The 13,524-nt window shown below is 44.9% G+C and overlaps 1 protein-coding gene across 1 annotated transcript; it reads right to left on the bottom strand.

Moving 5' to 3' along the window:
• Positions 1-5,859: 5,859 nt before the first annotated feature.
• On the bottom strand, positions 5,860-13,261 carry rbpjb (recombination signal binding protein for immunoglobulin kappa J region b). The gene is given in 10 exon segments (XM_080519440.1): positions 5,860-6,610; positions 7,180-7,283; positions 7,366-7,521; positions 7,653-7,793; positions 8,601-8,713; positions 8,923-9,060; positions 9,910-10,084; positions 10,189-10,354; positions 13,165-13,202; positions 13,204-13,261. Coding segments are annotated over 10 exon segments (1,410 nt in total). The 5' UTR covers positions 13,255-13,261; the 3' UTR covers positions 5,860-6,282.
• Between the last annotated feature and the right edge of the window lie 263 nt (positions 13,262-13,524).

Raw genomic sequence — 13,524 nt, 5'->3', positions numbered from 1 at the left:
TTGGGATGTTCAAATGCTTTGAAAATGATCACTTAATCTGCTTGTAAAGTGAGCAGGGGACCCCTAGTGGCCACAGTTCAAATTACACAAGTAATGAAAAAAATGACAATACATTTCTATGGTGGATTACAGGTGTGTCGTGTTTGGAAAATACGGAGCGATTCAGATTGACCATCCTTAATCTGGCACTGAAGTCGCAGTAGAGTCGAGACGGGACACAACAACAATGGTTCCCCAACCCGTTTGCTGGTTGCGCACCTCAACATAAACATCTAATTCTGGCTCACAAAACATGGCGTCATGCATCTGCTTGTTACGCAATTATTTACTTTAGCAGGCAGCATGACTAATGTTGGGAAGAGCTTCGATAACTGCTGAAAATATGTTTAATAATTTATATAAAATACCAGGGCTGCGCAATAGAAATGTGTCCTGCTTGCACATCGCAAAAAAAAACAAAAACGGAACTGCGGTCAATTATGTTTCTATAACAGTCGTCTTAAATATGAAGGAAAAGTGTGTGTGTGTGTTACTAAGGGACTCAGTACTGTGTGTTCTTGGGGAACTGGAGAGGCCTTATCGCGCTGTGGGATTCGCGCCACCTGCAGCTCCTCTTCAAAGAGCGAATTCCCGGGAATTTCCACCCGATTTCCACTGATTCATCCCCGTCAGATAATCGCAGCATCGATGTAGCAACTTACGTTTACTTGTTTTCGTGTCGATAACATGACCTCATTGTGGCTCTGTTACTTTTTGTGTTTAATGGAAAGGGGGGGGGATAAAAAATACAAGTTTTTAGTCCTGTTGCATGATGATGTGGCTTCACTTGGGCACACAGCTGAATGTAAAAAAAAACACAAGTGATTGGATCCATGTATTTCTGTGGAGGTCAACATGGGACAAAAAAAAAAAAAAAAGTTTAAAAAATGTACTGACGAATGCTTCAGGTGACCATTAAAAAAAAAAAAAGAACCAAAACACGAGTCAGATATTATATCACTTTTTTATTTCTCGTTTTTATGCCAATATTGCAAGTTTTTTCTTCTTTTTTTCTTCTTTTAATGACATACAGATTTGAGCAATGTCTGGAGCTGCAATATGTACAAAAACAAACTAAAGTATGTTATAAAAACAAACAAACAAACAAACAAAAAAATCTGAAACAAAACAAAAACAAACAAAAAATTGGAAAAAAAAAACCATCCCCTTTGTTTTTGACGTTATTGCTAAATGTTACAAACGGCACAGGTTTCTACCATCAGCAACCCTTTGAGCACTGAGTATACTACCACAATGACACCTCTGCTTACCAGTTACTAGAATAATACACAGATACAGTGAGAGAAGTGAAAGAGGGTGGAACAAGGTGAGGAGGAGAGAGAGAAAAAAAAAATGACCGAAAAAAAAAAAAAATAGAGTGAGCCGTCTGTAGCGAAGCTAAGCACAACAAGCTGCATGTTAAAAAAAAAAAAAAAACGAGGTGAGAAAATGTACACAGAAAAAAACGATGGTGGGAGAAGTGCGGATGACATGTGGGAGAGAGAAATAGAAAGGTTAGCGCTCTGTAGTGCAAACAGCCAAAGAGTCTGAAGAAGAAGTAAGGCTGAGTGCGACAGAGAAGGGCTCCACACTCCTTTATTTATTCTTTTTTTTGTTTGTTTTTTTTCTTAATTTGTTTAAAGCTGCCTCTCACTCTGCCCTGTTTCGTTTAGCAGTGCATGAAAACTACATTATAAAAAGACATTTGGCATATTAGAGGATACATACATTGTTCAGAGCTCATTATAAAAACAAACAAACAAACAAAAAACAGCTGCTTTTGGAGGTGTAAAAACGACCAGACACACACACACACACACACACACACACATACAGATAGAAAAAAAACAAACAAACTGTTAAGTATTCTCTTTCAAGCATCTAATGAGACGGTGGTTTCTTTTCCCTCTGAAAGCTGCGTCGCCACGTTAATGATATTAGAAAATAAAAAACAAAACAAAACAAAAGGCATGTAACATTTTTCTTTTGCGACCCTTTAGACGGCGCGACGCGTCGTCCCTTTCTCTTCAAACTCCAGGCGCTTCAAGAGGAAAATCAACCGTAAACCAGCTCGGATTGTCAAGGCGACACTGTTTCTTTTATTTTTTTTTAGTTTTAGCAGTTTGAGCCGACGGGAATAAAAGCTGCTTTTGTTTTCGGCCTCCAGAAAGAGAAGGCGGCGGCGGTGGGAGGGGGGAGGGGCGGGGCTTAAAGGTACAACATGAGCAGCGTCCAGTCATTTTCCCCTTCACGCGTCACTATGGAGGATGTAGTACACATGCCAGGCCACTAGGCGGCGCTGTAACTCCACTTAACGTCCACTTAAACCAAATTAGTGGACGCTACAGTGGCTCGTGTTGTACCTTTAAAGGCGACATGACGTGTAAACAAAGAAATGACCTCATCGATTTGTAGCTGTCGGGGTCGGTGGTGGTATGATGCTAAATGCAGTTTATGTAATAAAAAAACAAAAAAACAAACAAAAACCAAAACGTAGAGCTGGACGACAAAGAGAAAAGACGCAAAGTTAAAAAAATCTACAGTTAAGATTTGGTGACCTCCATCCCACAGAGTAAAGGGTCCGGGGGGTCGAGACGTGATGCTACACTGCTGCTTGCAGCACCTTGGACTCCTCCACTCGCTCCAGGACAGACAGGAAGTGGCCTTTTTTCTCTCAAAATAAGACAAACAAAAAAAAAAAAAATTTCAAAATACACAACTCCCAGGCCAACCTAGGCAGCACGGGCAATAATGCACTTCTCTTTTTGTTGTTGTTGTTGTTTTTTTGACATAAGACAAGGGGGAGACTTTGTACCAATAATTTAAAAAATATCAATATTACAATATAAAACATTTAACATGAATGACACACAGGTGGGCGAGGAGGGCCGAACGAGGGGCATAAGTTAACTTTTTTTTTTGTTTTTTTTACATGGAAGAGGGCGCGGCACCCTTTTTTTGTTCCTGTTGTTTTAAGGATCTGTGAGTAAGAAAAACAAAAATGCTGAAATACTTCATTAAGCAGACATTCAAGTTACAGTATTGTTCAGTTGTTGTTTTTTTTGTTTCCTTTCCCAGAAGTGAATACAGTCGTACTGTAAGGTATCACAAGTATTGCCTTCGAATGTTTATCCACAATAATTCAGACATTTGGATCCCGGTGGAAGACTGAAAAACACCCAATTTTTCTCGGAGAGGAGTCGGAACAAAAAAAAAAAAAAAAAAAATGGAGCGAGTCTGACTCAGTATGAAACACACACACACACATATATATATTTGCTGGCTGGTGAACTAGTGCTCAGGCGGACAAAAACAATGAAATGACCTGTACAATATTGCTGTTGTTTTTTTTGTTGTTTTTTTTTGGAGAGAGAGAGAGAGAGAAAAAAAAGCACGTATTCCAATAATACAACATTTAGAAGGCCTTTATACTCCCTACAGGAGGCGCTGTTGCCATGAACATGTATGAGTGCAACTACTCGGACCAGGCACACTTACCCACACACACACACACACACACACATTCTGAAAGAAGACGCTAATCCACCGCACGTATTAAAAGAAAGAGAGAATCAGAAGAAGGCTGAGAGGAGCTTACGACGCTCGTGAGACAATATCATTGTACCAAAAAAAAAAGTGAGAAGGTGCCGGGCACCGCATGAGAATACAAAAGAAAGACAACCAAACAAAACAAAACAACTGTGTTACTTGTACTTGTACACCAAGGATGAAGGCCAAGGTCCTTCAGAAGGCTGCTTTTTGCATGAGAACGGCGGGTCGGAGGGACGGCGGAGCTCCCGTGATAAGAAGCGAGGCGTTTAGCTTGCTTTTTGTGCCGTGCACAGGTTCTTCCAAGACGAGTAAACAGCAGAGAGGAAGAAGAAGAAGAAGAAGAAGGAGAAGGAGGAGGAGGAAGGTGAAGGATCTTTTTCTTTGAAGGAAAAAGGAAAAACTTTTCTCTTTGTTTTTGTAATTGAAGTTTTCAGTAAGGCCACATCAAATTGAAAAGAGTCCCTCTCTTTTCTGTCTTTCTTTCTGTTTTTTTTTTTTTTTTTTCCGAGTTAAATGCCACCAGGAAGTACAGCATCACACTGGAAGACACTTCGCTGGGTGTGGATATTCGACTTTCACGACACGGTAGCTGTGACGATGGAGCAGCGGAGTCCTGCACAGGGTCCGTGTGTGTGTGTGTGTGTGTGTGTGTGTGTGTGTGTGTGTGTATGTGTTCACATGTCAGTCCAGGCAATATTTCTGAAGCCAGCGATCTTCACACACCAGACAACACAGAGTCCTGCTACATTATTTGTCACAATCGAGGCCGCAAAGTACTTTTGAACTGGCCAGATTTCAAATTACGACATAAAGCAGCAAACCGACAGACTTGGTGCCGTTTTACATTGTTCGGAGCCTTAGAAAACAGATTTTTATTTATTTTTTTAACAGTCCTGTGCAAAGGTTTAAGGGATTTGTGACGGAAATGCTGCCATTCAAAAGCGTAATCCCCCTAAAAAAAACAAACAAACATCTGATCGGTTACAGATTTCCCCAGTACGACGACTCCAATCATTCCCAAGTGCAGACAAAAAAAAAAAAAAAACGCCTTTTCACTTCCACTGTTTGGATTTAAGGGAGAAGTGACGGTAGATATGGAGACGATTTGACCTTAGAACACGAATCGGTGCTTTTTCTTTGCGCGATCGCACAAACATCCGGATATTTACTATTCTGTATCGACACGCTGTCGGTCTGCGCTGTCGGTTGTATTTAAAGGGTTGATCGGCCGGAGGCGAGGAGGCCACATCGCCGTTGGTTTTGTATAAACAGGTGACTAATAGTCTGATGCAGGCCCGGACCCGTGCAGGACTCCAGAGCGACGGTAGGATAACAGCAGATATGCGACTTGGTTTGTAAGAATATACAGTACTAAGGCTATTCTTTTAAGTCTTATTACAGTCGTCTGGGGGGAAAAAATGGCAAACTTGACTTTTTTTTTTTTTTTCCCCCCCCGTAACAATGGAAGTCTAGTTGTTTTTTTTTTTTTCACGTGTTCTGCAAATGTTGCCGTGGCTCCGTGTGAGATGTACTGATGTGTTTACGTTTCCAGGAGACATAGCGCACGTAGAGTATTGCAGGCAAGGCAGAGGCGTTGCTTAAAGCTTTTCTTTTTAAAGACTTCATAAAAACCAAGGATAAAAAATAGGCCCTCTGAGGTTATTCCCCAATTTTCTTAAAAAAAAAAAAAAAAGAAAAAGAAAACAACACAACAAACAAACAAAAAAAAACCAACCTTTGCTTATGTAAATAAACAAACTTCAGGTTTTTTTTCCCCCAACAGAAGAAGCAAAGAGTATCAAAACAAAGTCAATCCAAAGACCGAAAAAGCAGGCGTTTGTAGTAAGGTCACAATAACATAAAAGGGGGGGATTTTGGACCTCAAAAGGGGGGGGGGTGGGGGAACAAAAGCCCAACGCTCAGAGGAAGAATAGAAACTATTTGGTAACAAAAGTGTACTATATGTTTAATACAAAAAAGGTATGGAGAAAAATGTACCTTTACTAAAGCTTATACAAGATCCTTGGTCCATAAAAACTATGTTATCGTCACGTTTCAGGTGTGTCCCTCTGCATCCTCGCGCTCCCGCCAACGACGACACATCCAACCCGCCGGACGAAAAGGAGGGATCGTAAACGGAGGAGGGGGGAGGAGGAGGCGCGAGAAAGAAATGTAAAAAAAAAAAAAAGAAAGAAAAAAAAAAAAAGAATTCCTTTTCGTCGTTTTGTACGCGGTGGATGTATCGTTGTCGGGGGGGGGGGGGGGGGGGGTTTCCCCATTTTCTCACAGCTGTAGAAAGGTGCTGGTGCTCTGAGCCTGCAGGAACTTCACTCATTTCCAAAACACCAGGACTGGACAGGCGGGTCCCCAAAGTAACCACAGGAGAGGGGGGGGTATGGGGGGGGGCGTGTGGAGAAGCGTGCTCCTGTCGGCTGACAACTTTTTTTTTGTGGTGTCGCTCCTTCAGATTTCCCCCTGCGTCCGCTTCCTTTTGTCCCACAGATTCGTTTGTCGTTTTTTTGTCGGTTGTTTTTTTTTTTTTTTTCCATTTCAGCTTCTTGGTATCCAAAATTAATAACGCAGCACTTTTAGAGTGAGTCAGTTTCTGTTTATTTCCTATAGTCTTCATATACCTCCCGGTATATTTCCGCTCTGAAGGCGTGTCGTTAACGAGCGGCCTCCCGGCGTGCGTTAGGAGACCACGGCGGCGGCGGCGGCGGAGGACGAGGACGTGACCCCCGGGTTGGCGGCGCTGTTGGGGCCGTAGACGGCGGCGCCGGGCTCCTGGCTGCTGTTGCTGATCAGGCTGGAGTTCCCCGCCCGCAGGATGGCCCCGGCGGCGCTGCAGTGCGGCCTGGGCCCGGGCTCCGGCGTGTAAGTGAAGGTCAGCGTGGTGGAGTAGATGATGCCGTCGTTCCTCACCAGCGTGACGGGGACCTGGACGGGCTGCCGCACCCAGCGCCAGCCCTCGCGGAAGGCCGAGATGTCGGGCACCACGCACAGCATGCTCTCTGCACACCTGCGGGGGGGGGGGGGGGGATCAGTTCATTGTGAGTCTGCTGATCGCCACACAAGACACCCAATCGCCCGTCCAGCTTTGTCGGGATCGACTAAGATGGTTCTGATTTCTCAGGACGTGCATTTTTTTTTTTTTTTTACACGGGACCAATGCTAATGTAGCTTTTAAGCTAACTTTATTTATACTGCACATTTAAAAACACAAAGAATAAATAAGATCTAAAAGTTCACACTTCATACGTTTACATAAAATGGACAAAAGATAGACGTTATAATAAATCAAATGCAGTCAAGACAAATTAAAAGGGATTAAAAACATGAGCAGGGGAAAACAAATCGGTTGTTGAGTTGGGAGTTTTAAAACGATCCCAGTAGTCGTGTTTTGTTGCTTAAAGGCCCGGTCGTTTCAAGCGCTTGATTCATTTTGCAGTTGTGCACCGAGGTCGCTGTGAAAAAAACTCACTGTGGTTACTGTTCGCTGGGCCACCGGTCAACACACAAACGCTCTAGAAAGGGACGATTACGCTTTTACTGCATTAACAGGAAGAACTAGCATCTCCAAACCCCGACCTGTACATGGTCTCCGCCTCAACGTCTCCGAACCAGACCCGCAGATTTGGAGTGAAGTTCTGTCCCGTCAGCTCCAGCATGGCGACGTCCCCACCGCCGTTAAGCTGCGGGCAAACATGGCAGCTAAGAGTCAAACCGAAGGTCAAATCCCAGAGAGAGAGAGAGAAGCGATGCCCCCCCCCATACCTGTAAGCTCTCTACCACAGGCACGGGGGTGACAGGCGAGTGGACGGGGCCCATGCCCTCGTAGAAAGTGTATTCGGCCTTGTCTGTGCTGATGATTGTCCAGGAAGCGCCGTCGTTGATCATCTCCTTGTTTGGTTCCTTTGGGCATGGAGTGGCCTGGTGTGAGGGGGGGGGAGGAGGAGGAGGAGGAGGAGGCGTGAGGCAAACAGACGACCGAGACAACAGGCCGAGCTCAGACGTCGGGTAAATATGTGGCGGCGGGGTGGGAGACGGGAGAGGGCACTGACTTGAAACTGGATGATCCTTTCTTGGGAAAGGCACAGGTACATGCGCTCGGTGTCCTTCAGGTAGAAGGCACACTTGTGGAGCTGGGAGACGGGGTCGTCGGCGTCCAGCAGCGCCGTCTGCTTGTCCACCTTCCGGATGATCTGAGAGAGAACAGAGAGACCAGGAGGGGGACGAATTAGAGAAGAGCAACTGGAGCGTTTCTCTTTGTGATCAATGAATGTAAGGACTGCGACGACTTGATTAGATTTTCTTCTTAAATCAGGTTCATCCACCGTCTCCCAACAATACAGCAGCTCAGAAAGCCCATGACATCATTGGAGATGTGACTCATGAGTTTTGTGATTTTGTGTTGATCTCGCAAGCGGAGAATCTGAAATGAGCACTGCTGGTTGGGTGACGGTACTGTAGATATTCAGAGGTTGACCAGCTTTATGTTTAAATGTGAAACTAGTGTGTGGAAAGTTTGGCTTCGTTCTTCTTTAATTTCTAATAAATATTTACCTTTTTTTTACCAGAATTGTTGACTGACTGTCTTAGGGAGTAACAACATCTAATGCACTTCAAGCACCTTCAGCAGAAGCGATCAAGACAGACTCAGATCAGGACATTGGGACATCTTATCATATGTACAAGAGTTTGTTATGAGAACTGAATATCTCTACAACTAACCCAACGTACATATTTAAAGAAGCGCAGGCTGGAGGTCTGGTGCAATGGCATTCCTGGGATCCTTTGATTCTTCTTGTGAGCATTTACTTCTCTGTGTTTGACTCATTGTGAGCCTGAAACCTTCTGGTGTCTCAACTCGTCTTAGTTTGACTCCCCCTCTGCTTTAAAGTCTCCTTGTGTGCAGCCATGTCTCATTTCATGTTCTCAATCAGTCCCCCCCCCCCTCCCACCCCAATAAAGTTTGACTCTCGTAATCCTCAAGGAGGGACGTTTATTACCAGTCTGGGCAGCGCCATGCCGGTGACGGAGCAGACCAGCTTGACCGTCTGGCCGTAGTGGATGTAGCCGTCTCTCACAGTGAACTCTTCTCCTTCCGACTCCTCGTCATCCACTGTGAACACAAGAGCGCAGGGAGTGAACGCCGGCAGCCCACGAGCTCGGCTCTTGTTTTGTTGTCGTTTTTTTTTTTTTTCCTTCATACGCGCTTGTCAATCAATGTCGGCTTTGTGTGTGATGAGTCAGATGTGCAATTACTCCGCTGCAGCGCGGGGGGAAAGAGCCGTCAGATCACAAGACCTCGTACTTTCCGCTGATACTCACGCAGGTGGATGTAAAAGGCGCCCCACTGCTGGGAGCTGGCGTGGAAGTTGCCGCCCTCCACGTGGAGATAGCGTGTGCTGACTGTTTGGGACCGCAGCCGGTTGAACAGTGCCACCTTGGTTCCTGATGCAATGCACACTGCGTGGTCGGGAGACGAGGGAACAGGGACGGACACAGTCGGTTATGTAAGCGGCGCCCAAAAAGACGTGTTGCTCTGAGGTCAGCTGTTGTTTACAGTCTGATGGGCGCCGTGACAAGAGGCCAGACGCAGGGGACATAAAACAGGTGGCCCAGAAAATCTCAATACAGCTACACTCCCCTCTAGTGGTGAGAAATGTTACTATTAACAAAGGGGGGGAAAAAACAATGTTCACATGATGCAGATGAAGAAATTAACTAAACAGTGACATTTTGAAAACCTACAGCTTCAGTCTCTCCTTCTAAACCTTTCACATCTCCGTTACATTTAATTGATTGTGTCATTAAATTACTTATCCTGATGCGATCTGGGGTCGTACTCAAATTTCTCACCACTCTTAACGTCACTGCAGGTTTTCCTGAACACTTTAAGACAAGATGAAACGACACACCCGTCATACAAAAACGGGATGTTACACATCAAATTAAACAGAAAAACTTACAAGAATATACTAATCATTGTAACAGAGATTCTACCGGTTATGAGAATATAAAGAGAGATAAAATTTGTGACGTCGTTTGCATGGTATTGAAATGTTTTTCACTGTAAGTTCTTTTACAGAGGCGTAAATATCAGTAAATCTTCAATCCTATTACACCCCAAACAATTTAAACAATCATCAAACAAGCAGAAAAACGTGCACCAACTAAAGATAACACCCACAGAAACACTTATGAAGCTTGGCGCGTTTGCTATTGTTACCATATGAGGCCTAAACACAGAATAAACGAGGCCCTCATCCAGAAATACAAGTCAGAAGGCAGCCGTCAATCACGTGCAAAACTCACAGTCTGCATTTTTGAGGGACTGCTTCTTTTTGGAGGGCTTGGAGATGACTTTGATCCTCTTGCTGAGGAAGACGCCGATGTCCGCGCTGTTGCCGTAGAACATCTTGACGGACAACATGAAGTGCTTTCTCTTGTCAGAGTCAGATATGTACAAGGTTTTGGCTGTGCAATAGTTCTGGTGGTGACGGGGGGGGGGGGGGGGGGAGGACGACAACAGTGTTAGGACACAGGCCAGAACGCTTTTCCTCAAACAAATACATCACGCCGAATATGTCACACCTTTCCCTCTAAGTTGAGCTGCTGCATTTCTTGGTCGCTGTTGCCGATGCCGATGAAGGCGCAGGGCTGCGACTCCTGCTCGGAGCAGCCGTCCCGCTCCATCTGCTCCTTCTTTTTCTTCCAGCCGCTGCCCATCAGGTACACGCAGGGAGGAGGGCAGAAGAACCTACACACAAACACACACACACACACATTTGTTGGATGTGGATTCTTACATGACGTGTTCACAGTCAGTGGAAGATATATTCTAAAACTATTTGGTGTAAATATGACAACAATTCCAATATTAGATTTTTTTTATTAAATTTGATTTTAAGGTGTATTTAAGTGGGTTTTTTTCTGTACTCTTATTTCCTGTGTTATTTTTTTCAATTTCTTTATCTAAATTTGCAACAGTAAATACAAAACTAGAATATTTTTAAGGTTCCAGAGAAAATCGAATGTGTGGTGGCAAGATGAGAAGCTTTTTAATGACTTTTCATGTCGCTATAATATCAAAACAACTATTAAAAAAAACAGACACATTGCAAAAATAAAAGAAAACCATAATCAATAATAAAAAAAACCCTGTGCATCTCTTGTTTGTCACCAGAAGAGGGCAGACTTGCACCGAGTTCAAAACCAGTCAAAGACCTGCTGCAGCATGCGGAGAGGTCCAATCATTCTAAGCCTTCTGACTCAACACTGTCAAACTTCATTTAGCAGATGTTACCACGACCTGTCAAACGCAGAAATGATCTGTTCTGATATATAAACCACCACTTTGAATGAAAAGTCATCTTTCTTCCTAATCCCTAATCCCTGCGAGTTCATACGGTCGGCCTGGCCCACTCCGGTAGAAATAAGAATCACTGTCGTCGAGATCACGACCTTCAACAACATTGTTAAAAAGTCGAACGCGGTCTCTTTGAACCGGCGCGCTTCAGATAAATGTGTGTGTTTGCGTCAGTGAGCGGCTGGAAAGCGACCGGTTTCGCAACACCAGCGTCTGCCTCCGTGGGCGTTTGTCTACTTTCACCTCCTATAAAAAGCGCAGACGAGGGAGACGGTGCCTTGACATTCTCCACGCGCCCACTTTCAGGGCCGTCGCCTCGCGACGCAGAAAGACGCCGTCGAAGGTGCGAGACAGACGCGCAAAAACACGCAACATGTGATTTACAGAGTCGGGGCGCTGATGTGTACAACGCTGGTGGGAGTAGATTGTCTATCGAGCCCCCCGGGGACCTACTTAACAGACTCATTCAGAAACCTTTTTTTATCTGCAAGACATTCCTGTCATGAATCAGCAACATTACAGCTGATCTTGTTCAAGGACGCTGGATGTGAGAGCGCCGCGCGGTTGGCTCGTCTCGCCGCACAAATCGCCTTCGCCGGTGTTACTTTAACTGGACGAGATGCCTGAAAACTGCCGGGAGGAATCCGTCTCCGTCCCAGCGTCTCTGCTTCTTTCTCTCGTCTGTTGCGTTCCAACTCTCAGAGGTGTCTCGGAGTTGGCGGGCAACAGCTGATTTACGGAGAGATAGGCCCGATGAGATCGCAAGCAGAGCTGCGACTCGGCCAGAAAAACGGGCGGAGGAAGGGGGAGGAAGAGTAGGAGGGGGGGGGGGGAGGGAAGAAAGATACACACTACGAGAAAGCTTGAGGTAGGGAGGTGAGAGGAGGGCTACAGGAAATGTTTGGGAGAAAGAGGATAGGGTCAAGAGGGCAAAATGTTCGGGTCTGTGATCGCCTGACGCAGGAACTACAGAAACTACAATCAAGCATCTCCCCCGTGACTCTCTGGGATCTGATGGGTCGGGTCTTTGAACCCTCCCACTGTGTGTGCTCTAAGCGTTCACCCCTCAAGACACCCCCTGTCTCCCTGCCCCCCCCCCCCTTTCCTCTCAGGCTCTTAGCAGCCTTCACCTGAACGTGGCCTGAAGCCAAAAGGTCGCCGACTCATTTCCTGTGCAGATACGGGAGGTCAGAGGAGGTCAAGGTACCCACTCAGCTCAGAGTGTGTTTTCCTTCTTCACCAGCAATGTGATCTAACGTGCCCATAAAGGAGTCGACTTCTCATTTGTGAATAAAGGTCAACATGTTGGATTTATATGATGTTCACAGCCACTTTTTTTTGTAGCTTTCCAGCTTTCCATTTGATGATAGATACACTGGCAAGACAGATAATAATAACAATAATAATAATAATAAACCATTTGCATATTTATCCAATATGAGCTGGACACCAGCAGCTGGCAATTCTGTAAGGATGAAATACACAATATATAAATGTTGGCTCTCGATGGTCTCGGTTTAGTCTTATGTAAATCTAATCCGTGCACCCGGACAGCAGCATCCTCTCCTGAGTCATTTATTAGGTGTTAGTTCACGTCTACCGTCTTTAATGTGCTCGATACGTATGAGGTCAGTGGCTTCCGTGAATGCCGCAGGATTGTCAATCCCAGCGGAGGTTACAACAGATTGCAGAGCAGGATAGAGCTCCCTTTACCAAGACCCCGAGCAGGGAGATAAAGCAACATGGAGAATGGGAAAAGGAGATATCCAAAGTACAGAAACATCAATACACAACCCAAAACAACACACTGGCTGTTGGTGACCTATATTTTCCTATTTGGGACTACGGATCATTTTGGAACGTCTTTGGGACTTTATAGCAGCTTCTTTTCTCATCACTGATAAAACACTGATACTCACTTTGTACATAACTGCATCATATTTGAGGGGGTGGGAGGGGAGAGGGGGTGTAATCGCTAATCTCATTAGTTGTTCAACTAATTCAGTAAAAACTAGAAATACAATAGTATTTGGTGATTACATACAGAGGTGACAAATAGAGGGTGGCGCTTACACCAGTAAACCTGCTTTAAAACGGTCCCTGAAGATCTTATTTTAATGTTGTAAACACTCAAACGTCCAGGGACCAAAGAGACCTTTCTATATGACGCATACCAACAAATGTATTTATATTCAACTCACCTTTTCTCATTGCCATAGGATTTCTGTGCAACTTTCGCAGTGCAGGATCATGACAGTTTGGTCACCTCGCTCCTTCAGGTAATTCCTCATCGCTTCTCTGCAAGGATGACATAAAGAGGGAGCGAGAGAGAGAGTGCAGGGGGAGAGAGTCATTAGCAGGGCCATTTAGCGACCAGGCAGAGGAGGTTAGTTGATATCGGGTGTGGCGAAACCTAAAGCTGAAGCTCTGGGAGCTTCTCGAGTTGATATCGGGGTCATTGAGGATTATCGAGCAGGTTTTAAAAGCTTTCATGTAGAAGGAACGGTGGTGGTGGTGGTGGTGGGGAAAAAAATGGAAGGCGCGAGGTGTAAAATATGTAA

Source organism: Blennius ocellaris (assembly GCF_963422515.1).
Source record: "Blennius ocellaris genome assembly, chromosome: 23".
In the NCBI taxonomy this organism is placed as follows: domain Eukaryota; kingdom Metazoa; phylum Chordata; class Actinopteri; order Blenniiformes; family Blenniidae; genus Blennius; species Blennius ocellaris.
This window is presented reverse-complemented; position numbering and strand designations above follow the sequence as displayed.